Below are 27,040 nucleotides of genomic sequence, written 5' to 3' on the forward strand. Positions count from 1 at the left end.
TAATCCAACATATTTTTTCCTAATTTCTATAGAACTTAAAGGGTATTAAGAATGAAGGCCTAGATATACAACTTAAAGTCTTTGATGAGCACAAAGAAGAAGATTTGAGCGAGTTCTCCCATCGCCTTGAAGACATTAGAACTGAACTTGAATATCCTTTTACACTGAGTCCCAGTTAAAGGATATGTCAATAATTTTTCATCCGTAATAATGTACTTTGCCCTGTGAAATATTTAAGTCCTTCTATAGAAACATGAAATCAAAGGTTTATGTCATAAAAGTGTTACTGTTTTAGTAGCTTCAATAATGTTTCGTCTGTGCATTTGTGGAAAGGAATGCTGCAGTTAGTTAAATGATTCCCTTAGACTGCATTGTTACATTGTGTAGACAATCTATTTTCCATATAGCTGTTGTCTGTCTTCCTGTATTGAATTTGAGATAGACTCTACCTATTGAAGCCTCCTTTCTCCTCAATGGATGAAATAGCTCGGAGGGTGTGCAAGTGTCTGGACTATTTCTGAGACACACCAGAATCCTATTTTCTACTATGGCATCTCACCGATGCACTTGATTTGGTGGTCAGGACATCCTTAGAACTTAGCAGGTGTTCCCAACCAGCTGTTGACTCTATGCCCACTGTATTTTCTGACAGTATTTGTGAAAGGTGAAAAAGTTTCATGTCAAATTACAGTCTCTGGTGTTTCTACACTCAGTTCCAAGATAGCTCTTTAAAAACAACCATTACCAGATAGTTTGCATAAAAATCATTCAAGCCTTCATAAAGCAGAACTGTGCGGTATTAGCTGTTTGGTGTAGGGTTTGAATAAATTCATATTGTCCTTAATCTGCTCACAGAAGCATCTGATGTTTACAGCATGGTATGGGACACAGTTAAGGAAACTCGAGCAGAGGGACATTTTGTTTCTATTCTTCAACATCTTCTGCTCATTCGAAATGATCGTTTTATTAGGTAAGGGGAAGCTATATTCTAATGTTTAACTGATAAACCTAGTACTTGTGACATTCACCTGATACTGTATTCCGATAAGCAAGTTGTTTTTCTGTCTTTCTTTCATGATAGTGATCTACAGACATGTTGCTTCCTTCAGGCATGAATTTACTTAGCCATGGCTTCAGTGCTATTGCTGTTGCTTTTTTAAACTCCAGAAATTTCACAGTTGTATCCTCTTCTGTGAGTGAAAGTTGAAGCCATGTTTATTGTTGCTGTTTCATTGTTCAGCACCTCGAGGCGGTCATGTTGATGAGACATTAAGGGTTTAAAGTGTGATGTTCCTCGGAGGCATGGTCTTCAGCAATATCCCGGATCCTCTGCCTCTTACAGTCTTTCATCCCAGTCTTCCTCAATGATCCTTGAACCTTAGATGGGGGTGTGTTTTGTAGATCCAGTGGGTTACCTGTGGGTAACATGCAGACTGATCAGGTTATATTTAGAAGTCTGTTTGTGGGTCTGTATATATGTCTATCTCTGTGTCTGTGTGCACATAGATTTGTACTTACATTTATGTAAAGTCAATTAAAGAGATTTTATTTTAAATAAAATCTATTTTGAAGAGAGAAAGAAGGATTATATTGGAGGGTTTGGAAAGAGGAAAAGGAAGGGAGAAATTATTTAATTATAATCTATAATAAATGAAAAATTTGAAACCGTTGACAGTTTATTAATTTATTATCATGTGTAATATTTTGTGATTGCTTCTTAATCACCTGGAATGCCATTCATAGATTGGCTTTCGTAAGTTGTAGACTGAGTATTAACACTTGCTTTTAGTAGAGTTGAAATTGTCTAAATCTATCTTATAAATATTTTCTTGTTTAATGTTTTTAATCTATCAGGAAAATTATCTAAATGCCTTATCAACCTAGATTTTACTTGGCTCTTTGAGCTTGACAAATTTTTCTTTGTTTTTTGTTTTTTTAAATTTAAGGGTCTTTATTTTTTCTCTAACTTTCATTGCATAACCTTTAAGAAGTAAGATCAGAAACAAAAACACAGGTGAAATAAAATACCATGGCAAACTCATTCTCAGCTTGGGAGTGTGTAATGGATTAGACTATCATAACACAGAATCCAGCTCAACCAACAGCATGCTTACACTGTTTGATTTCCAAGATACTTACCTTGGAAAAACAATGAAGCGGGTGAAGGGTCCAGCAGATTAGTGCTGCCCACCTCTCAAATGCTGCATGTTTTGCTGTATACTCTTTTTTTTTATTCGATATATTCTTTATTTACATTTCAGATGATTTCCCATTTCCTGGATTCCCCCTCCCCAAAAGTCCCACAAGCCATCTCCCCTCCCCCTGTTCTCCCATCCACCCCTTCCCACTTCCATGTCCTGGTATTCCACTACACTGCTGCACTGAGCCTTTCCAGAACCAGTGACCACTCCTTCCTTCTTCTTGGGCATCATTTGATATGTGGGTTGTGTCTTGGGTATTCTAAGCTTCTAGGCTAATATCCATTTATCAGTGAGTGCATACCATGAGTGTTCTTTTGAGACTGGGTTACCTCACTTAGGATGATGTTCTCCAGCTTCATGTTCTTTGTTTACTTCACATAGAAGATAATGTGGTTCTAGGTAGACATGAGTACCCAAGAGACTATTGAATAATAATTAAAAATGGTCATGTGAGGAAAGTTGGAATTGAATTCTTGACACACAGTATATGCCTAGTAAATGGTTTTCATATCAGTTTCCACTTTTATCAATTATGAGTTTTCACTGTTAAGTCTTCAAGTATGAAATCATTATGTTACCAATTTAGCTTTGCAGAAATTTCATTTGTAGATGATGGGGGATAGTTAGTCTTCCCATAGGTAATTCATATAGGATTTATAGGACAACCTTATTTAGATAGCACACCGAAGGGGAGTTATCAGAGGGTTTAACTCAATGTTATTTGCTACATCTTACAATACAGGAGAAAAATGAAAATGAAACTTTGCATTCTTTATACTTAGTGTTCTTCATGCATCAAGTTTTTATTGAAATTTAAACTCCCACAAATATGATGAAGTTGACCAGCAACCTGTTTTGTTGCTTAATGTGCCATTTTTTGGAACTTTGTTTTAAAAAAAAGAGACCAAATATTCAAGCACTAATAACTGTACCTGAACCTACTAATTGATTAAATTAAAAATGATAGGGTAGCCTGTTAATAACAGTGCTATATTTCAACTGTAAATTTATGTAAAAATGACATCAAATATTAGTATAAAGAATCTTCATGCATTTCTTGATCATCACATGGCTGGTTCTGTCAACCTCTGGTCTGTAAATGATGCTTGAGCCCCCCTGAATTCAGGGTTATTGTTATTATGTTAAGTTGAAGCAATCTTATTCAGCATCTAAATGGCTCATTAGGTGTAAGTTTTTAGTACACAGATAGTAGTACTAATATATGGTTCATTGGGAAGAAAGCTGAAATGGCCAGAAGGGCCATCACATATGAAGAACATGTTTTGGAGAAAAAATAAAAAGCTGCTTATAAATCACTGAGAAAGGAAATCAATTCACAGTTAAGGAGTATGTAGGGTTCCTTACTATAAACCACCTTCCTGCTTGAATTGCCTTTGCACACAAAATTTACTATTTATTATTTTAAATTTTCTTCACATTGTGTTAAGTTGTTCGGGATGCAGATAGTGGAATTGCTTATTTTTTTCCTCTTTAATTTATACACTTTACAGCTTGATCACAGCTTCTCTCCTTGCTCTCGTCCCAGTCTCTGCCTCACTCCACCACCCATTCCTCCATCCCTTTTTCCTCACAGAAGGGGAGGTCCCCCTTGCTTACCAACCCATCCTGGTATATCAAGACAGTAGGACTAAGGGAATCCTATCCCACTGAGACCATATAAAGCAGTACAGCTGTGTTAAATGGATCCAAAGGCAGGCAACAGAGTCAGGGAATGCCGGCTCTGACTGCCAGGGCGCCCACATGCGGAATGAGCTGCACATCTGGAACATCTGTGCAGGGGGCCTAGGTCCAGCCCATGTGTGAGGTCTGGTTGCTGGTTTGTCCAGTCTCTGTGAGCCCCCGTGGGCCTGGCTTAGTTGAGCCTGTAGGTCTTCATGTGGTGTTCTTGACCCTGTCAGTTCCTTCCAGCTCCTTTCCCTCGACAATTCCAGTCCACTCTCCAGCTCTGCCTGTTGATTCAGTTTGAGTCTCTGCATCTGTTTCCCAAATGGATTGAGCTGTATCAATAACACATCCATTTTTTGAAACTTTTAGTTAAACTTTGATCTTTGTACACTAATATTATATTAAATTTTCTAGTTTTCCTTGAATAAGATATATTAATTTGGTTTCATATCCTTTAGAGTTATCAGTTTTATATTTCTTTCCATAATATGATATTAAGAAGCTGTAGTAGAAATTCTTTTTTTATTGGATATATTATATATTTACATTTCAAATGTTATCCCCTTTCTTGGTTTCCCCTCTGGAGGTCCCCTATCCTATGCCTCTCCCCACTTCTATAAGTGTTCTCCCTGTCCCACCCACCTACTCCAAAAATTCTTAGAGAAGACTTTTGATGGTCTGGTTTACACTAATAAGATGAATCCCGGTAGCCATTCAGTAGCTGTGCTCCGAAGTGTGGCTTTAAGCACCTCTCACATTTTAATAGTATCTCTTCTTAATGAAAACCTGAGATGTCTGACTTTTATAAGAAAATTACCATCAGTGTACAGTATACTACCTGATATGTCATTAAAAATATGTCATGTTATTAGAAAGATGAGTTTCCCATGCTATGTTATGCCACTTTTTGAATTATGCTGAGTATAATTTCAAATTTGAAGTCGGACTTACATAAGTATATTCTTTTGATGTAATATTCTGCTCTTTAATTGAGTTTATTTATTGAGTATATATTTGCTGTCTTTGATTTTAGACAGCAGTACTTCAAATTAATTGACGAGTGTGTGTCACAGATTGTACTACATAGAGATGGAATGGACCCCGACTTCACATACAGAAAAAGACTAGATTTGGACTTAAGTCAGTTTGTAGGTGAGTATTTCTTTGTTATTTAAGTAGAGCACCTTGAATTTGAATGGGCTAGCTCTAAGGTGTTGTTTTTCTTCATTTGTTTGGAGATATTCTGAGATCTCTTGATGTTCTATCATGAAGTCTTAAATGTCAAAGCTATGTTGATAACTCATACAAACCTTTGTGTGTTGGTATCTAGAACTGATGCTTCCAAACAATGGCTTATAAAACAGGTAACTCCTGATATCACAATGTTGGCACCAAACCCTAATGATAGTCATTCTATCCTTTTCTTTCAGTACAATGGAACAAGGAATTTGAGAATTTTTGACTAATATTAATTTATTAAATATCCATTCATATGTATACCCTTTTGTGCTATACAATGGGATATGTGCATTTCAGAGTACATTGAGAAAATGGACATTTTTATTTGAATTATAAGCAGAAGTGACTTTTTCTACTTTTTTTTGGCCATTTCTGTGTTGGTGTAGTGTATATGTTTGCGAGGGAGTATGTTGTGTATGCACTGGTGTAGTGTATTTGTTTGTGAGTGAGTGTGTTGTGTATACAATGGTATGGATAGGGAGAAATGCACAGAGGTTCTTGCTGAAACTCAAGCTTGCATTTTGTGGCGAGCTGGCAGTCACCAAGCCTAGGGCCTCTTCTTTGTCTTCATTCTCCTGCTTGTTGGGATTACATACGTGTAGGGGAAGCTTTTATATGGGTTCCAGGACCCAAACTCTTGTTTGATACTTGCATAGCAGCTGCTCCTAGACATTAAGCATCTCTCCAGCTTTCTTTCTGTCACATAAACTAACGCCCCTGTGCTAACTTCAGGGGTGTAGCCCACTTTTAGGGTTTATTTAATTTTATTTCATGTGTACAAAAGTTTTGTTCAAATGTTTATTTGAATACCTCAGGCTTGCCTGGAGCTTGAAGAGGAAAGAAGTGGGCATTGGGTCTGCAACTGGAGTTATAAGAAAACACACTTGGCACACACCGATTCTCTTCCCACCTTGAGTTCTTTGAGTGCTCATAACTCTAGAGCCACCCCTCTGCGTCCCAGTGCACACTTACTAAGAGTCAAAATGAAATAACGACGTATTTCAGAGAAAATGACCAACAGAAATTCTTGCAAATACAGAGATCTAGAACATTTAAGTGAGAATTTGGATTTTGAATGCTTGTATAAATTGTTAGTTTGATGTAGCTTCTCAGTACTAAATCATTTCCTTCTTCCAAGGTCATTGAGGGTATTAACCTATGTAATTCTATCCATATTGTATGTAGAGATATGTCAATACTTTGAAGTTGTGCCTGGCTCAGCAAATTGCTGTGTTCCTAGTGATCAGTGCTGGCTGATACCGACTTAGCATAAACAACACGATCCTCTCGCAGTGCTACCTCATTCCCGGACCCTAAAGTTGTAACTCTTGCAAAACCTCATTCATATATCATTCTGCAGAGTATCTTCCTAAATATTAGCATTAACTCAATGATGGTATAATTCAATGAAAAATGATCCGTGATTGGAAAAGGCTTTTAAAACATGCCTTTGTCCCTATAATCTCTGCGAGATTGGTGTATGGTCTGGAAATAAGGAACTCCTCAAGAGTCAGTGGCATTTAGCAACAAAGTGTTTGCTTTCTTCATAGATTAAAAGTTAAATTTGCTGAGGTACAGGAGGTGAGCTAATATATGCTGGCATGTTATAGTAAGAATAAAGGGACATTATGTAGGAATCGAAAACCACACAGGTGCATGCACACACACGTAATATATTTCTATAGGTAGTCAATTTTTTAAGTAAAATGGTAAAAATATTGGAACTAGATGGGTTAGATTTGTTTTAATCTTTTATAATTGAAAATTGCCTAAAATGCCTTAAATTGTGTAACATTAAATTTTAATTAAATAGCCAGCAGAATAGTGCAAAACAGCAAGATTATAAGTTGTATTTATGAAATAGAACTGATATTTTGCTTTACTCTTTCTCCTATTACACACTTGTTTTCTTAAACTTGATTGCATATTGGTGTTATTAAAAGAAACACAAAATGCATTAGGATAAATAAACGAATAATTTGTCATACTTAGCATTTGACAGATTGACGTGTATACTAATGTAGTTCATTATCATTGGGCGTTGATATTATTTCCAGTGCCTATGAACATAGTGACATTTAAATGACTAGTCTTTTTTAAATGCAAAGTTCTAGAGAATAGATTTGTTAGATAAAAAGAAACCCAAAGTTAAATCTTAAGTATCTAATTTTTCATCAGTAAAGCACACATGTCAATTATTCTGTAGGATGATTAGTTAACGCATGCAAGCTCTAATTTTCCACATATGGGACTACATACCTTTTGCTATGATTTCTCATTGAATTCGTATATGATCACATCGTAGGGAAAAGAAATATTTGTTTGTTGCTTCTTTTCCCCTAACTTTGTTTCTCACTCTAGCTTATTTTCTTGGTTGATGTTGGGTCTTGCCATCTCTTTTTTCCAAATTCACATTGAGAATGGGAGTCCTTCTGTGTTGCATGGTATCATTGATCCATCTCCGCTCCCCTGATGGACGTTCAAGTTCAGCATGAATGCCTCTGGCGTCACACTTTAAGGAATCTCTGTTGTATTGTGTTGTTTTCCTCTACTTTACTTATGTTGTTATGGAGTATGCTTTCCATGGTTTAAAATCAACAGTTTGCATAAAACTTCAATTTAATATTTGTTATTCTAATTTTAGATGTTTGCATAGATCAGGCAAAACTAGAAGAGTGGGAAGTGAAAGCATCAGAACACTGCAAGAAGGTAAGTAACTGCTTTCCTCTGCAGGCCTGTGTGGGAGCTGCTGCAGGGCACTGCCTCTTGTGAGTGCTTGTTACGGCACTGCTGTCATGTCCCTCGGGCTGCATGAGCGGGCCTTGCTCCGTGAACACTAGCTAGACCAGTTTGTTATTGGAAATGTGCTCTGCCTCACCACCTCCTGCTCTTGCTTTATGTTGTTGTCAGAGACGCCGTGTGTTTAAACATGTACTGATGATGTGTTAGCTATTCTTCCAGAGGAAACCTGGGACTTGTGTTTCCCTTATTTACACTCCACACCATGAATAGTTTTTTGCTTCTTTTTATTATAAGCAATCCCGTAAGTACTTCTTGGATAAATGAATGAATTAATGATTGCAGAGAAGAAACAGGGAGACAGTGTATATATTATAATCTCAAAAATTTAATAAGAAATATTTTAAGTATCCATGTGTGGTTCTAGAGGCAGGAAGATCTCAGTGTTCAGGGATAGCCTGATGTACATAGTGTGTTTCATGACAACCAGTCAGCACAGAGAGATACTGTCTTGATTTTTTTTTTTTAAAGGAAAGGAAGAAACTGTGAGGTACCACCAGCTTCAGTTGCTTTAGCCTAGCAGTTTTCCTGACTCTGCTCATCTTTGCTTTCTTTTGATGCTGTTTTATTTTACCGACTTATCTGTATTAGATAGCTTCTGGGTCGGATGATTGATGATTGAAGAGTCATTCAGAGATGAATTCTTGAATCTAGCTTCTCATGTTGATGAAGAAATAACTATACTGCCATATAATCAAACCATATAGCTATTTCCTTATGAGTCTTTATGTTACACACTGTCTCATGAAGTATACATTGTTAATGTAGTAGGACCTAAGAGTGCCTGAAGCGATTTCTACTCTCCTGTAAACTTGATGATTACACATAACTTGCAAATCGAACTTTCTTGAGGTTTGATCAACATATGTGGAATTTTATGGCTGTGAAGTTTTTGATGCCCTAAGGATTGGAATTAACCAAACCCTTCCAGACCATTGACTACTTGCTAGGTGTCCTAGTTAGATTTCTGTTGCTTTGAGAAATACTGACCAAAACCAATGTGGGGATGTAAAGGCTCGTTTTGCGTATATTCATTGAGGGAAGTTATTCAGGAGTTCAATGCAGGAACTGTAGCAGAGCCCATGGAGGGACACTGGCATGCTTCTCAGAGGTAACTCAGCCTGCTTTCTTATAAACCCCAGAAACATGCGAACTGGAAGGGTACTGCCACAGTGAGCCGGGCTCTCCTACTTCAGCCATCAGTCTGGAAAATAACACACAGACATGCCCACAAGGCACGCTGATGCCGGCCCGTTCCCAGTTGAGGTTATCTGTTTCCTGAGGTATGACAAGTTGACCAAACACAACCAACACACTAGGGTTACAGCCATGACTATAATGTTTGGTGTGGTGCAGGAAAGAAATGGTTAGATTATTTAAACATCCAAATGGTCATTAAATGGTCATTGGCTGTTAGATACAATGTGACCATTCTCTTAGCCAACATTGTATTTTAAGCTTAGTACCGGCACTTTTCATGAACGTAGTACTGGGTTTCAAGTATTAGAGGCACATTCATCAGGAATAATAGAGACTGACTGCACTCCTGTTTTTTTTTTTTTTTTTTTTTTTTTTTTTTGATATGTAGGGAATATCAATAGAGTTGAATACAAAGTACTCAATAGTTTTTTTTTTAAATAGCAAGCTTTACACGTAAATAAAAGACCTTGTTCAAGGTTAGCTGCCTTTTTAAAGCCAGAAGTTGCGTGCAATACATGCATTCAGAAAATGCTCTTGCTCCATAAAAGATTTCTAGTGCCATACCGTCTTGTATATATCAGCAGAAACTTTGCTCTGATCGCTTTGTAAGGACACAGGTAAATACTCTGCTTTAGGCAGGAAGCTATCATAGTTTCTAGGGACATTTTTTATTTAGGTGCATAAATTTGAAAAATGAAGAGCAGAGATGTCAGAAAGTATATAGAGTGTATTGAATTATCAGCCTTCTTGTACAGAGGCACTAATACATTTACCCCAGGCAATGAAATTAACCAGAAACTCAACCTTAACTGTGTTTCTTGACATTTTTGAGTGTAATTTTGTTAGTATAATATTGCTTCAGCAATTTTTTGGGGAGGGTGGGGGTGGGGAAGAACACTTTCATATCAGGTTTCTTATGATATACTTTAAGAGATACTGGTTTATCCCCAAGGCTACTGTGATTTGATTAGAGATACTATAAAAATGCCCAACAAGGTTTATAATTCACCTGGTTCTTTTTTAAGTGAGGAAATGGGCATTTATCTCTTAGAAAGAAATGTTGATTTTTTTTTTTAGATCATCAAGTCAATTTAATATGCTTTATAGACCTAACTCATTATAATCCACTGATTTTTTTTGATTGTCCCCAAGTAAATCCTTTCTGTCTGTATTTTATGTCTCAAAATTCACATTATCCGAAAGTCTCCCTATTGTTATTCTGATAAGAAGTTTGCTCATTTGGTTTATTTACTTTTGCTTACATTTTTTTCTGATAGTGAAATTTGATTTAATTGTAAAAATAAGAATGGAAATTGAATGCTGAGAAATTTAATCAATGATATTGATATAGTCATTCAATTTTTGGGTTTGGCAGGAGCAGGCTCATCACTTAATAAATATTTACTGAATTTAATTATACATTTAAGGCAGTGAAAAGTAAATTAGAAAAGGTTTTCACTTTTCTGAGCTTACAAGTTGAGTGCTGTTAAGGTGGACAACATCAGTTAGTATATTCATATGGCAGTGTGATAATTCATGTGTATTTGGTATATCAGCCTGCAGAAGAGTTCTCACTTAGCCTTGGGTAACAACTAGGAAAGAATTAATAAAGCTAATGATGTCTGTTAGCCCTGAGGAATCAATGTATAGTATCTAAGTTGAGTACCAAGGATCAGGTACATTTATGGATGTCCTTTGAATGTCTAACTAGTATCTCAAGCGTAACATGTCATTTGATTGTGCTATAACTGCACTTCTCCAAAGACTCATGTGTAAAAGGTTTGGTCCCCTGCATAACCCTGGCAGTGGTGAGGCATACTGGGAGGTCATTTAATTAAGTAAGCACTAGGCTTACTTAACTCTTTCATCCCTATTGTTCTCCTCCAGGCAGAGTATCCTCAGTAAAGGATCAGTTCTTCTCCTCTCTATGCTGCTGGATATCCATCTAATCATGTGCTTGCTTCACACAGTGCTTTCCTGACTGCATTGGCCATGATGTGATGGAGCTAAGGATAGTACTTCATCCTAATTCCTGTTCTGTGTCTTTTGACTTTGAACCTCTGAAGCTATGAGCAATATATGTCTTCTTTCATTAGTATACTTTGTCCAATAACTAATGTTAATTAAAACAATTTTCTTTTCTTTTTCTTTTTCTTTTCCTTTTCTTTTCTTTTCTTTCTTTTCTTTTTCTTTTTTTTTTTTTTTTAGACAGGGTTTCTCTGTGTAGCCCTGGCTGTCCTGGAACTCACTCTGTAGATCAGGCTGGTCTCGAACTCAGAAATCCACCTGCCTCTACCTCCCAAGTGCTGGGATTAAAGGCATGCGCCACCACTGCCCAGCTCAACAAACAATTTTCTAATAATACATTTCCTCTATGTGCTTGGTATTCTTAACATTCTTGCAAAATTATCACCTAACAGCAACAATAACAACAAAATACTTGTATTTATCTTAAATCTACAATGCTTCCTAATTTATCCTTTTAATTTTATTTCTTTTTAGAATATTTGTTTCTTTGTTTCTTTGAAATATCAAGTTTCTTGATGTAGTTCTGGCTGCCCTGCAAATTGCTTTTTAGACTAGGCTGTGCTCATATTAGAGTTCTGCTTGCCTCTGCCTTCTGAGTGCTGTGATTAAAAGTGTGCATCACCATTGCTTAGTTTAAAATTTCCTATGCTCAGGTACCAGGTCTTTGGGATTTCTATCTTTCCTGCCTCTGACATCCTCTGTTTTACCTTACTCTTACTTTGACAACTGCAGGAGACTCTTATTCACAGATTGGCTGGTTGGGCTTTTCAAAGTGCCAACTTGGCATATTACTTTCTTAGTATGCTTTCCTTCAGAACGTTCAGCACATTGTACACCATTTAACTGCCTACTCTTGAAATTTTACTGCTATTTTTCTACTACCCCATCAAGGTCTTAAAATCTGAGGTGCGGCCTTTTCTCTATGCCTCAGTCCTCCGTGATGTGATTGCCTTTCTTGTAGTCTTCTCTTTCACTGATAGCAGGCTTTCTGCATCTAGGGTGGTTAGCTTGCATTTAAGTAACAGGTAGATGTTACTGACCAGAAAGATAGACCATGTTCTGTTTGGCTCTTTCTCCACAACCAGCACGTTTGAGGGACATACTGTAGGCATACTGTGACATATTCATTCTGCAATGGAAGATAGATAGACTGATGACCAGCCAAGAAAGTGTCTCCATAGGCATGCTCACAGGCCCATGTGATGGAAGTAGTTCTCAGTTCTGTCTTCCATGGAGACTCTAATTTATGTCAAGCTTAAAAAAATAAACCATCAGAATACTCAAATATATGCTTGGCAAGGCTGACGATGCACTTCATTTTTAAATCTTTTAATTTGAAAAAAACTAAATAAATATTATTGGTTATGAAGTTCATGCACTGCATTTTAATCATACTCCCTGTCTCCCATCTGTTTCCATATCCCTGCGCATGCACAACCCTCTCTTCCTTGTCTTCTTTGTTTGTTTGTTTTTAAGTGCATGGAGTCCAGAGTATGTTGGCCAAATTTCAAGTTAAAAGTTTTAAAATGAAGTGCATTTGTTACCAGAATGTGTCCTGATTTCACCTGATTAACTCAGGTTGTGAAAACATACAGTGCTTTTTGTTTGTTTGTTTGTTTGTTTTTGCTTTTATCTCTGATCTTTCACTTGATACAGAGTCTTTACTACCTTTCCATGTTATGGGGAAAATAAACAAAATAGAGATATCAGCCTCTAGTAAGCTTAGTGGCTACATTGCTGACTTTGTGTGTCAACTTGACCCAAACTAGTTTATTCACCAGATGAACTGTCATTTCAGAGGCTTACTGCTGAATAAACTTGCCCTTTCTAGTCTTTCTGAACTTAGGCTTGCTGGTTCAACTCAGGTTTTCTGGCCCAAACTCCTTTCCAAGCTGACTGATTGAATCTTGTTTGTCTCAGCTTCTGACTGAATTGCTCTGCTTGGTCTCAAACTAACTCTGGAAATCTGTTTTAATCTTCTGACTCCTTTTCATTCTCTAGTTCATTCTGTCTTCACCTGCAACCTGTCACTGTAAAACTGTCATGGTAAAACTGCCTCCCCTCTCTCTTTGTGCTACTACTCCTTTGTATGTCACCTCTTTCCTGTCTATTCTTCTGAGAGCTGAATATATCCCATTTTTCACTCATTCTGTCATTCTTTCTCTGCCCTTCAATTGGATATCATTTTCAAACATGGCTACATCCTTTTACAAACTAACTGTACCTTCATTGTTTGGGATGAAGGTTATACTAAGGGCATGTTTGCATTCTAGCCAGAGGGATTAATAGTATGTGGTGGGCCTGCATTTCAGCAGGATCATACAGTCCTAGGTGTTCGGATATCATCCCTTTGCAGAACAGCCATGTTGCTGGGTTAAAATTCCTCTTCAAGAGTCATCAGAGAGGAAGGAGCCTCAGTTGAGGAAATGCTTCCATGAAATCCCATTGTAAGGCATTTTTGAAATTAGTAATCACTGGGAGAGGGCCAAGCCCATGGTAGGTAGGTAGTCCTGGTTTCCAGAAGGCACTTAAGCAAGCTATAAGAAGCCAGGCTCTATGGCCTCTGCATCTGTTCCTGCCTCCAGGATCCTGCCCTGACTTGTCTTGACTTCCTTCAGTGATGCACTGTGCTGAGCAAGTGTAAGCTGGATAAACCCTTCCCTCCCCAGCTTGCGTGTTGGTCATGGTCTTGCAGCATCAGATGCCCTAATTAAGACAGAGGCCATACCACACTGCGGTCCCAGTTGTCTGTACAATACATGCAGTCTGGAGGCACAAAGAACTTGCACCTTTTTTTTTTTTTCTGTGTGTGTGTGTTTTTTCAAGTGCCACATACTTGTTCTTGATTATGAGACAATGCTCTATTTAAATTCAGTTCCCTCCGGATAGGTTTTGAATCTTGATGGCAAAGTGAAACTATTTGAATGCAAGATAGGAACCTGTGATGAGTGGCTATATAAATTAGAAAACTCATTGGAACACCAGATTTTATTATTTGCCTTCCTCCCAGAAGGTATTGCACCAGGGACTTTGAAAAACTAATTTATCATTAATCTCTGTAAGATTGCAGGAGATAAGCTATAAGAAAAACAAATGGAACAGTTAATGTGTTTATGGATTGAAGTTACGAACCTCTAAAAGTGTTATAAGGAAACTGTTTTAAATCATCCTGATGGACTTCTGATACATTTCAGGCCTCAGGTTCTGCAGGTGGAGGGTGGAAGCCAAGGCCATACAATGCCTTGCTTTCTGTTGCTTTATTCAAAACCGCCATGATATTTACGGACTTTTAAGAAAAATGCCAGGGTTGTAGATAACTATGGGCCTGTTTGCTCTGTTGGGAATAGAAGGTCATGGTCTTCCACTTCAGGTTCGGTCTCTTACCTTCTGAATAAATGATTTTTCAGGGACCTGGAGAGACTTAGAGAAAGGCTTGCGGGCGACTTGTCAGGAATATGCCACTCCTTTTATGAAACCGATTCAGAAGTGTTTTATTGACAGATCATTAGAGCCATATTTTTATATGGAGAATAATGCTTTTTATTTCCATCTTTCCCTCTCTTTTATTCCTTTTCAGTTTGAAAAAGAGTGTACTGACCACCAAGAAACCCAGGCTCAATTGCAGAAAAAAGAGGCAAAGATTAATGAGCTTCAAGCAGAGTTACAAGCTTTTAAATCCCAGGTAAAATACCATCGCGAGTGAATTTGATTTTGAAATCATACCAGGGGAACAAAGGTCATCTTAGATCTTCACGGTCTCAAAATGTATAAACTTTACTTTGTCTTGTATATTTTCCAGTAAGATCCATGTGTGTCTCTAGGCTGCTGTTTATATTGTAAAGAAATTCTTTGTCACATTTTTCCTGCTTGTGTTTTTATGAATATCCAGGCTTTTCCTAATTAACTGGCCTCCTTATGCTTCATGTCCGTTGTGCTTCTAAAGTCACATGTTTCCTAAGTAATTAAGCATAAAGTTTAAGAAAGTCTCTACACTTATATTTGACATCCATCACCGATCTGTATCCTACTTCAGGAAATTATTGCTTGAGCTATTTATTTTTTCAAACCTTCAGCCTATGAGTTTCCCTGCCATGAAAGATAACCCTTAGCTGAATGAGAACATTTTCTGATAATTTTTCAATTTCCAAAAGTAAATAGATTTAAACCTGACAAAAAAGGAGAAAATCTGGATTATGAGCAGATAGCTCCCTTGCATGCTGTACACACAAGCCGTGAGATGGCAAGTACCTCATCTGCAGTCATTACACGGACATTGACAGCCTTGTTCCTTCCTACCGAGCTCCGTGTGCCATCCTGAGCCACAGTCGGCCTCTGCCAGTTCTCTCTCAGGCTAACTCACGCTCGGGAGCATTCTTTCCAGCACTCCTGGCCTGTTTGTTTTCTTCTGCCTATACATGGCTAAGTTTGTGACTAAAACTTCTGGAAGATCCCCTGTAAGATCCTATCTGTTGCTAAAGTAAAACCTTTTGCAAACAAGAAGCCTATTAGCAGGGCATGGCACTTTATGCCTATAATCTTAGGTTTCCAGAGTTTGAAGCAGGAGAATTGAGAACTGGATGCTAGCCTGTGCTACAGAGTATGAGGACGCTAAAAAGAGAATGATACTGCTCTCATTGTCCTTTTTATTTTCTTGTATGAAGTTCCATGTTCAGCAAGGTTCTGGTTAAGATAAGCCTCTTTTTATACTAATGAAATAGGTGTGTGTGTGTGTGTGAGAGAGAGAGAGAGAGAGAGAGAGAGAGAGAGTGCTTGTTTTATGGATTATTGACTTGAATAGCTGAAATATTTGTGACTTTTTTTCTGTATCCCCATAATATAAATTTCAGAATGTTATTTAAAAATTTTCCATTTGAATGATTATTTATTGAAAATTTAGGATTAAAATATATTTATGATCTTTGGACAAATTATTGTTGGATTGGGTTTTTTTTTTGTAAAATGAGGTAAGTTTATGCTGTAAGACTGAAATAAAATAAAGGAATCCTCTCTTTTGTTTTAAATTTTACATAGTGACACTCTCTGTTCATGGGTATTGGAGTAGAAACTTCCTTATTAATATAAGATCTCCATGCACAGTCATTCTTTAACAAGCTAGGACATTTCTTTTTATTTTTCTTCCTCTCTTCCCAGCACTGTAACCTATGGTACATGTGTGTTTGATGTGTATACCAAGATATATGGATGTATTTATATAGTCATAACAGTATAAAAATAACATAAGTTTGTCATTTCAAGAAATTGTCTTGTTATAAAAATTAGCCCAGAGCTCTTATGCATAGTTACAATTCATTCACTCCACTTTGCATATTCTCTGAGAATGTAACAATCAAAAGGAAGAGTAGATGCTATGGATTCTTTGCAAGTCCTGATTTTGTTTATATGTGACATTTGCCTTTCAAAAGCCCCATTTCCCAAGAAATTCGATATTCCTTTACCTCGTGGCTGTGGCCCTTGCTTGCGTCTTTATTTTTGTTTTTTATTCCTTTTCCCATTTCGTTTCTTCACTGTGTATACCTGTCACAGCCTTTGAATGATAACAGAACTTAGTCACATCCCTCATAAAGCTCCTTTCCGTAATTGCATCACAGCTTTGCTGGTTGACTCTGGGAAGACTGGGGCTACACTAGGGCATGACCAGTGGGCAGGACACGTTGTCTGAAGAAGGACCTGTTAGTTCACACTGAAGGAGCATGCAGAAGACGGGGCAACACATGTTCTGGGCAAGGGTGACAACCAGTATTTGGAACCTGATATTAGTATATTCTATGTGTGTATTTGAGCTTGGCACATATATTGAAGTAAAAATGCATCTCCTAATGGTGTTGAGGAGACAGTCAATGATGTGCCTTGTAGGCTGTTCCCTTCCTTCGACCTGTCATATATTTGAACACTATGGAGAGACTAGAGCAAAGGTACTAACATTGGTAATGGCATGTATGTATATTTTCCTGAATCTTCTCATATGCAAAATCTTACTATCTATAGGAAACATAGACATTTACTAACCTTTTTGTATTCTGAGAAAATGTACCAGTGCAATAATGTTTTTTTGTGTGTGTGTGTGAACTATGTAACACTGTACACAGGTCATCCTCCATGCATACTCTCTGCATACTCTGAGTGGACTTACTTCCTCATAAAACATCTAGTGTTACTTGGAGACTGCTGACACTTTAGTCTTCCAGCCTCATGGACCCATTTTTACCATTAACTCTTTCACAGCTAGAAAATTACATTTTCTTAAGAATAAAAGTTATGGTTAGTTCGTCAAGTTGGAAGAAATGTTTTTAGAATTTTATCAGCAATTGCTAAATACTGGCATTTTAAAATTTAATAACTTTATGTATGTATGTATGTATGTATGTATGTATGTATGTATGGAGTAGAGTTTATTCAGGGCAGAGGATGGGAGTTAATGGGGTAGTGGAGGCAGAGAGAGGGAGAGAGTAGAGAAGTAGAGGCCGGCCATGACCACTTGGAGAGCGCGGGGATGGGCAGAGAGCCCAAGAGGGGCGAGAGAGGCTGAGATGAGAGAGGTGAGAGTAAGAGAGGCAAAAGCTAATAACTCATTTTTTTTTAAGATTTTTTTATTCGATATAATTTATTTACATTTCAAATGATTTCCCTTTTCTAGCCCCCCCACTCCCCGAAAGTCCCGTAAGCCCCCTTCTCTTCCCCTGTCCTCCCACCCACCCCTTCCCACTTCCCCGTTCTGCTTTTGCCGAATACTGTTTTACTGAATAACTCATTTTTGAAAATAAAGTACTTTTACTGTTTGTGCACTTATTCTCAGTATTTTTCTATTTCTTTTTTCCTTCTCCAGTTTGGTGCCTTGCCACCTGGCACAAAAATTCCTTTGCAACCTTCAGCAGAAGGTGAAGTTGGCCCTGCAACCCTTCCTCCTGCCCCACCAGTACTTGGAGCAGGAGTGCCACCTCCCGCACCGCCCCCTCCTCCACCACCACCACCACTTCCAGGATTGGCAGTGCCATTTGGTGGCCCCATACCACCACCACCTCCCCTGGGATTTTTCGGTGGGCAAAGCTCTATTCCATTAAACCTGCCATTTGGGTTGAAACCAAAGAAAGAATTTAAACCTGAAATCAGCATGAGAAGATTGAACTGGTTAAAGGTAAGGCTTACTAGTGGGAGGAGACATACTTCTTCCTCAAGTTAACACTTCAACTTAGATACATAATTTCAAATGGGAACTCTACTCCTAGACAATGCATGATATGGCACATATATATATATATATGTATGTGTATATATATATATATATATATTTTATGTATGCATCATTATTTATTGGAACTGTTGAAGTCAAGTACTTTGCTATAGTCTAATAATTTCTAATTTTTAAATTTGGTGTGAGTTGATAATTTCATGGGAATTTGATTTGTAAATAAACTGATAACTCACTTTTATTGTCTTTAACTGTATATGTATGAAGTGTTTCCCAAAAATTCAAAATCTTAGTGTTTATAGTTCCCTTTTCTTGCTGGGAGCTAATAGCTTGCACATAGTTCTTAAATATTCTGAATACCCCTGAAGGATGTAAAGATCATGTAATGGATCATGTAAGTGTGGGAGATAGCATGTGATATTAACTCCCTTTAGGATGCATAGTGCAAGGAACATTACTAATAACTGAAATCACGACTATGAAGAAACAAGTTAATTTTTAATACATGTAGCTTAAAATCTACAGAAATTTGATCATGGAATCTGTTTTCTTTTCATAAGATATCAACATTTTGGAAATCTGTGTGTCATTGAGTAGACTTTGGGGACATATCTAGGGGTGATGACTTTATGAACACATGCTAGAGCCCTTGTTGCTGGTCTGTGTGCTGTGACTGGGCCAGGGTGGGCGGGAATGGGTGGGGATGGGCAAGGATGGGTGGGGCTTCCAGCTGTTTATGAGTTGCTCTTCTCTGATTGCAGATTGGACCAAATGAAATGTCTGAGAACTGTTTCTGGATAAAAGTAAATGAAACTAAATATGAAAATAGGGATTTGCTTTGTAAACTTGAGAACACATTTTGTTGCCAAGAAAAAGGTAAGTTTAATAGGTTGGGGATTATCTTTATTTTGAAAAATTTTAACGTTGATTCTTTATAGTTACCAATGTGTTAAATATACCAAGAATCCTGTATTTCTTTTACTAACTTCTATTACTATTTATTACTACATTTCTATTACTAATATATGCATAAATGATCTAATAAAATGTTTCAAAGCAATTTTTCTCACAGAGGCGATAACATTAACAATTTTAAGTTAAAAATGCTGAATATGCACTTTGATACTTAGTTTTCTATGCAATATCTTTGCAAAACTGATCTATTGAGGCCAGTTAGACCTTCTCCTCAAAGCTGCACATTTCCAGAGACAATGTGAAGTGAAATCTCATTTTGCCTTGGCATATCTAGAGAGGAATCAACTTATTAAATTCATGCTGTTTACTAAACACAGTGCTAGATATACTTCATATGTAGGATTCAAATTGATCATCATACCCTTTTGCAAATATTGGCTGAACCTTAAAAATTCATTTGTATTCATTGAAATGCTTCCTAAAATATCTAAATTAGAAACTCTTTAAGGAATAATTGTAAATTATAAACTTTGTCTAACAAGTAATTGTAGAATTAGTAGGTATTTCTGTGCAAGATTCGTCTTCTATAAAATATTGAAAATTCGTCATTGTGGCCTTTAAAGACAGCGAGGAATTTTTGACAAGCTCACCCAAGAAAAACTTGTAAAGTAAGCAGGTCTTAATTTTACCTTTTGATTATGGTGAATCAAAATTTCCTTTGAATAAGATTAGTCAGTCTTCAGGCAATCAAGGGAAATGTGTGTAGTTAAAATATGTATTTACATGTAAAACACTTCAGGATTTCAGATTTCACAATCTGGAATTGATTAGTTTTCCCTTCGTCTTGCTAGTAGGAAAAAAAATGGTGCTACCTCCAAGGCATTTAGGTGGAGCAGCACTGAGCTATCCTTCCCCTCCTGTCTTACTCTGATTACTTTCTTAATTAATGAGACTCAAAAGGGAAACTTGTTAGCATGTCTTTAATTTAGCTGTAGTGTTAGCCCTAAATGAAATAATTGGACCTTTAAAAATTCTTAAGTCATCTAACTTTAGCCTTGAGATTCATGGTTGCCAGGGGGAAAAATCCGTTTGTTAAATCTAACCCTGGTTGAAAATAGTAAGGTGTGAACTAAGGATACTTCTGAGTAGTCTCACTCCTGTCTGCCTCTGCCTTATTTTGGCCCTTTGCTATAAAATCTCTCCCTCAGCTAAACTGACAGTGTCTACACCGTATTTCTTCAGCTCACCTGCAGCTTGGCTTATGTTTATGTATTTAATCCTGTGACTGCGAATGATACTTTTTACACTGACTTCAAGAACTTGGAAGCCAAGTTGTGGTCTTGAGCAATACCAACATTTCATGACTATCAGACACTGTCTGTTAAATGACGATTTCTTTGATGTTGATCTCAGCAAATCATTCCTTGAGAGCATTGTATGATGAGACATGGCTATTTTTCCTGCATTTCTAATACATAAGCATTTTAATCCAAAGTTTCAGCCATTGTGTTGCTTTTAGAGAGAGTGTAGACATTTATTGGGGGCAGTGGTGGTATACACCTTTAATCCCAGCACTTGGGAAGTAGAGGCAGGCAGATTTCTGAGTTCGAGGCCAGCCTGGTCTACAGAGTGTCTAGGTAAGCCAGGGCTACACAGAGAAACCCTGTCTCAAACCCTACCCCCCAAAACAAAACAAAACAAGACATTTATTGGGAGTGATTCAAATGAAAGGGAAGAGGATGCTCCAGAACTCTGGTGTGGGTGTGTTTGTGGTGCGGGCAGGCTGTTTTCTGCTTTTGGCCTGTCTGCTGAAGTATCATTAGCCCATGGACAGTCATCCCAGGGCTGGTCATGATCTGTCATCTCTGAATTCACATCCAAATCTTGCTTCTTAGCATTCTGTAGTACAGATCACAACCCTATTACATTTCCTGAGATTCCAGTTTGTGTGGGGTAGTGGTAGGCATGGATGATTTTAACCATTAGTTTACATTTTAAGTAGAGTCTTCAATTAGTGAAGAATATGATGTTTATACTGGTGTGTCTGCATTTTACTGTGTTGAATCTTTGCAGTGAACAGTTTGGATACTTCTCAGTTAATGATGATGGAAATTCAGTCTTGAGCAGTTTACTGTGGACATAAGAATCCTACATGTTTTCTAAGCCCGGGAAATACATAGTAAGAATAAAAGAGGTGAATCCAATCGAATAGAACGTTGAATTTTTTTTTTTGTCAGTATTTATGCCCTGATATTTATGACAACCTCAGGCTTTAGTTTCTGACACACTTCTGTTCAGGCCATTGGGACTTATGATTCTCAACATCCTGCGAGGTGGGGAGGACCCTGTGATCACCACTAAACTACTGTGCTTTCAGGGCTGGATTCGTTTCTCTCACTCTTTCCTCTTTCCCCCTTGGCTCATTTCTGCCCTTTCTGTCCAGTCCTGCTTTTTCTTACCTCCTTTATTTAAAAAGCAGAACATCGTATTTACATAATAAATTGAGGTCGAAGTTAACTAGAATCACCTCTAATTCAGTCCATGATCATGGCCATTAATGCAGAATCTGTGTCCTGGATTAAAGCTAAAAGTATAAACATAAGGGGAAATCCCTATAGAATTTATTTTCTTGAGTCAACCATCTTGACTAAAAGGACCTTCTAAAGAAATAACCCCCTGCTTCAAGTTCCCTAGGAGCACACTTAGCTACATCCTGTGAATAACAACCAACATTCAATATATATCATATATATGTATGTGTGTGTATATGTGTGTATGTATATGAAATATATATATGTGTGTGTATATATCTATATCTATATATCTCTATATATCCATATATATATATTTATTTATTTTTAGGAAGGCTCTCATTGTGTAACCTTGTGTTGCTTAGAAGTCACTGTGTGGACCAGGCTGTCCTCAAACTCAATTTGAGGGATGACGTCTGGACTGTAAAAATGGATTAAAGAATAAAAATAATTAAATAAAAAAAAGTTAACATCTGATAGTCCCTCAAGTAAATATGTTTATTTTATCTTATATATATATATATATATATATATATATATATATATGTATGTATATGTATATATATATATAATATAAACATATATATAATATATATTTTATAATTATATATAATTATGTATGTATAAAATTACATATATGAATATATATAATATAAATATAATTATATGTAATTTATATTTTATATATAATTATATATAAATTTTATAATTATAATTATATATAATTATATTTACAATTTAGTTTATATATGATTTATTATTATATAATATAATGTTGTCATATATGTTTTATATTTGTGTGAAATTCTACATAGTACATGTGTGAGATAAATGAAATTATGCCTCTTGGGCTAACAGTAGTTTTCCAAGAGAACCATAGGCTGTCAATAACTAAGCATGAGAAACCTCATTAAAATTATTTGTATATAATCCCTATCTGAAAAAAAAATTCTCCAGCCTCTGGCTCCAGATTTCTGGGACTATGGAATCACTGTTCCAGTGATCATAAAGTACTTTTATTTTACACAGAGCCATCATTCCTCACCTGACCATAGTCCCAGTCATATTCTTGCTAAGGATATGGGATATGGATTTTATCTTTTAACACCTGTTGGTCAATCATATATACTTTATATATGTATATGATTATGCATATATGTATGTATGATATATATGTGTGTTGTTCCTATGTATTTTCAGTTAGATATCATCTTGTTCTTAAATTTAATCTGTCTTTCCCATTCATATCACTGTTCTAATGAGAAAATGCTTCCTTCATACCTTTGAAAGTATACATAGTCTCTAAGCCTTTCATTTGGAAATATATATGGAAAATTTCCAAGCTTTTTTCTTTTCTTTTTTTTCCTCTTCCTCCTATTTATCTGTTCAGCTGTCTGTATCGGACAGCTATTATTCAAACCAGCAAATGTGCTGTATTTTGCATGTTCAGCTTTGTCTTGGACATTTGGAAAAGTGAACCGAATCAGAGGTCCCTTTCCCATTACTCCTGTTGCTTTTGCAATTTTAGTAAGTCTTAGTCAATTTAGACGTCCTGACAGTTACAGCATATGAATGAAGAGTGAAACAAAACATACTGATCTGGAGTTCAGAAGAGCTGACGTAGTTTATAGTTTTTAGCTTCTGTTAGTACTTAACACAAGGTTATATAAAGCTCTGTTTATATAGATCAAATTTAATCACAATATTCATATTTTGAACATTTGGTGTCATCAAAGCAATGCTAATCATTCTCTCTCTCTCTTTTACAAGATTGGAAGCATCTGTTAATTTTTTTGCAGTCTGTTGGAAAATGGATTAAAGTGTCCTAACAGGTTATTGGTGTTGCATTTGTCAACTAAAATTAATATTAATTACTTTCATTATTCACAAACTGTTAACTTAATAGGGATGAAAGGTCTTTCTGGAAGTGTATGAATAGTCTAATTCATTTGGACTGATTTATTATGAAAATCTGGTTTCACATTTGTTAGCATTTTGAAGTAATCACATTTTGTAACAGGTGCGTCATATTTTCCAGATATGCCTAATAAAATGGTTTATAAACAATTTTTCAACTGAATGATTGTGACATATGGAAATAGTTCATGGATTTTGTACTTAAGAACAAGTCAAGCTTAGCTCTCTGATGTCATCTTTGAGTGGACAAAGTGCTGGGGTTGAATAGCAAGTGATAAGCCGTGGATCATCACAGTGTCTTTCTTGGCTGTGGTCAAGATTTCATTCTCTGTGTAAAACATAATTCTCTTGTACATGAAGTGCATCATGTGTCCCACACTAACAGAAAAACCAACTGTACGTTGGGCAGTCTAATTTGTATCAACAATGTTCCAAATGTCCAAAGTTCCAAAAGATTCTTGGGAATATATGTTAATGAAGAGGTACTTCCCACAAGGATGCATCCTAACTTAGATAGAAAATGACACTTGACAAATACTAATTGAAAAGATTATGAAAAAGTAAGTTGAGACTTTAATTTTTCTTTGGGGTGTATTCCTCAGTCATGTCTGTGACTGAATCTTACAAGATCTGAAGCCTTATGGAAATTATTTAATAAGAATTGAAGGGCTTGGTTTACTGTTAGAAAATATCACATCATTATTAGTTATAGTGGATTCTCTATCGGGTTACTGAAGGTTTTGGAATTTATTCTTAGAATGTCATATAATATGGGACAGTGAGAGGGCTCAGCCAATGCAGTGCTTTCTGTGCAAAGCTTATTACCTGTGTATGCATGGGAAAGAGCACTGACTCCCAAAGGTTGTCCACACCAGTGATGCCCTGTGCTTCCTCATGAATCTTTTCCCTCTTTGAGCCAAACACATACACACACACACACACACACACACACACACACACACACACACAGAGAGAGAGAGAGAGAGAGAGAGAAAGAGAGAGAAAGAGAGAGAATAAAAGGGAAAAAATTAATGAAAACACAATCTGTTTTATTTTATAACCCTGGACCCCCACTTAGAATGGATGTACCTTCTTCTCCTCCCAGGTGTGCGTCCCATCTTCCTAGTACTGCACTGACTAGCTTAGATCAGGGATAATTTCCTGGTGTCAGTGACGTATCCCTGTTCCACCATGGAGCATGTAACCAGAGTTATGACAGAGTATATTCATATATTCACAAGCTAAGCTACTTACTTAGGTGTTTGATATCAAATAGAATATTAAATCCTTTTCTAAAAGAACATAGACTTTTTGCATTCAGTTAATATATTTCTGTAGGTTTTTTTTTTTTAGCATGTGATGATTGAGTTTTCAGGTGTTTATGTAAGCCCTTTTCTCTTGAGGCTAAATTATTTGGGATCATGACTTTTATATATATATATTTTCTTTGTTTTACACAGTTTTATCTTTTTTAGGTATAACTCTCATTCATACAAGATATCAAAGTTATATCTACTTTGTTCCTGCTGGGTATTATCTCAGAGTTCCTAGGAAAAAAATCACACCAGTGTTTTCTCTAACCTCTTCTTAAAATTTTTGGTTTTCCTCCCATTATAAATATCTACTTCATAAAAGAGCATAGATAACATTTACATAGTATACTTGTATTATATATTGAAATTATTTTAACTACTTTAAAATCTTATTTAAACTTTCAGTCTTTGAAAATTAAGGGTAATTTTTTAACTCTTAATCTGTGATTATTTAATGACATTTATTATTTAATACCCCAATAAATAGATAAATGTCTTTATTTGCTTTCTCCTGGGAAGAGACAGTTAAAAAGCGATCACATGTGGGTTTTGTTGTTGTTGCTGATGATGTTTTTTGTGTCTAGTTTCCTTTTGAAAGGGGATAGGGATTGGCTGGAGGTAAACTAGGAGTTCATAAGAGAACCCTACTTGCAAGGGGAAGTGAAGGGATTAATTCTCCACTAACTGCAGCTGAGCTTAGAATGCTTGGTTTAGGTTTGCAAATGCTGGATTTATTACTGCTGTCATGGTTAGCCACCTGTGTGGGCATGCCTGAACCTTGTTTGCCGTGGTTTGTCATGGTTAGTCACCTGTGTGGGCATGCCTGGACCGTGTTTGCCGTGGTTTGTCATGGTTAGTCACCTGTGTGAGCATGCCTGAACCGTGTTTGCCGTGGTTTGTCATGGTTAGCCACCTGTGTGAACATGCCTGAACCATGTTTGCCGTGGTTTGTCATGGTTAGTCACCTGTGTGAGCATGCCTGAACCGTGTTTGCCATGGTTTGTCATGATTAGTCACCTGTGTGGGCATGCCTGAACCGTGTTTGCTGTGGTTTGTCATGCTTAGTCACCTGTGTGTGCATGCCTGGACTGTGTTTGCTGTGGTTTGTCATGATTAGTCACCTGTGTGTGCATGCCTGGACTGTGTTTGCCGTGGTTTGTCATGATTAGTCACCTATGTGTGCATGCCTGGACTGTGTTTGCTGTGGTTTGTCATGGATAGTCACCTGTGTGGGCATGACTGAACTGTGTTTGCCATGGTGTGTCATGGTTAGTCACCTGTGTGGGCATGCCTGAACCGTGTTTGCTGTGGTTTGTCATGGTTAGTCACCTGTGTGGGCAAGCCTGAACCGTGTTTGCTGTGGTTTGTCATGGTTAGCCACCTGTGTGAGCATGCCTGAACCGTGTTTGCCGTGCACTGAGGAGGCATGCAGGTCCTAAGGGCTCATTTGTCTGCATCTTTCCATGTACTTTTTGCCATTGATGACAACATCTTTCTAAAGGAAAATCTGTACATTTCTGTGGCTGTCACATGTGCTTATTACTTCTTTTTCAAATAAGGATTGAGTGTTCTTGTGGATTCCCATGTCTACTGAAAAGTGTATTCCTTAGTACAAATATTTAATGATAGTTGGTTACCCTACCTCTGCCAACTCAAAATTAACTGATTTTTTTATCGTATTGAACTGTATGTCTTTTTGACATATGTGAAAGTTATCTATAGACCCATTTACAGGAGCTTTATACAAGACATACTGTGGTTCTTTGGTTCACTATTCTGTGGTAATTTATCCATTGGGTGATGTTTCAGCTGGCTACAGCCCTTCTGAATGGAACGTGGTACTGAGTTACAGTACATACAATATATCAACAGCCCTTAGAGCCTTGCAGATGAGATTCGAACCTGCCTCCATTTCCTAGCTGCTTCCACTTGCTTTACTGCCAACTGAGTCCTTGGCAGAACCGCCAAAGCCCTCTCCTTGGGTCTTCCTGAGGGTGTACTTGT

General features: G+C 37.0%; 1 protein-coding gene across 2 annotated transcripts in view; it reads left to right on the forward strand.

Moving 5' to 3' along the window:
* Nucleotides 1–27,040, forward strand: part of Diaph3 (diaphanous related formin 3) — a 495,795-nt gene that overhangs the window by 172,826 nt on the left and 295,929 nt on the right. For both annotated transcript variants that reach the window (XM_052190840.1, XM_052190842.1), the window contains 7 exons: nucleotides 33–151; nucleotides 854–970; nucleotides 4,921–5,039; nucleotides 7,771–7,835; nucleotides 14,731–14,835; nucleotides 17,998–18,306; nucleotides 19,122–19,236. In XM_052190840.1, coding sequence (XP_052046800.1) covers nucleotides 33–151; nucleotides 854–970; nucleotides 4,921–5,039; nucleotides 7,771–7,835; nucleotides 14,731–14,835; nucleotides 17,998–18,306; nucleotides 19,122–19,236 — 949 coding nt within the window. The remainder of the gene's footprint in view (nucleotides 1–32; nucleotides 152–853; nucleotides 971–4,920; nucleotides 5,040–7,770; nucleotides 7,836–14,730; nucleotides 14,836–17,997; nucleotides 18,307–19,121; nucleotides 19,237–27,040) is intronic.

Source organism: Apodemus sylvaticus, chromosome 8 (genome assembly GCF_947179515.1).
Source record: "Apodemus sylvaticus chromosome 8, mApoSyl1.1, whole genome shotgun sequence".
Lineage (NCBI taxonomy): Eukaryota > Metazoa > Chordata > Mammalia > Rodentia > Muridae > Apodemus > Apodemus sylvaticus.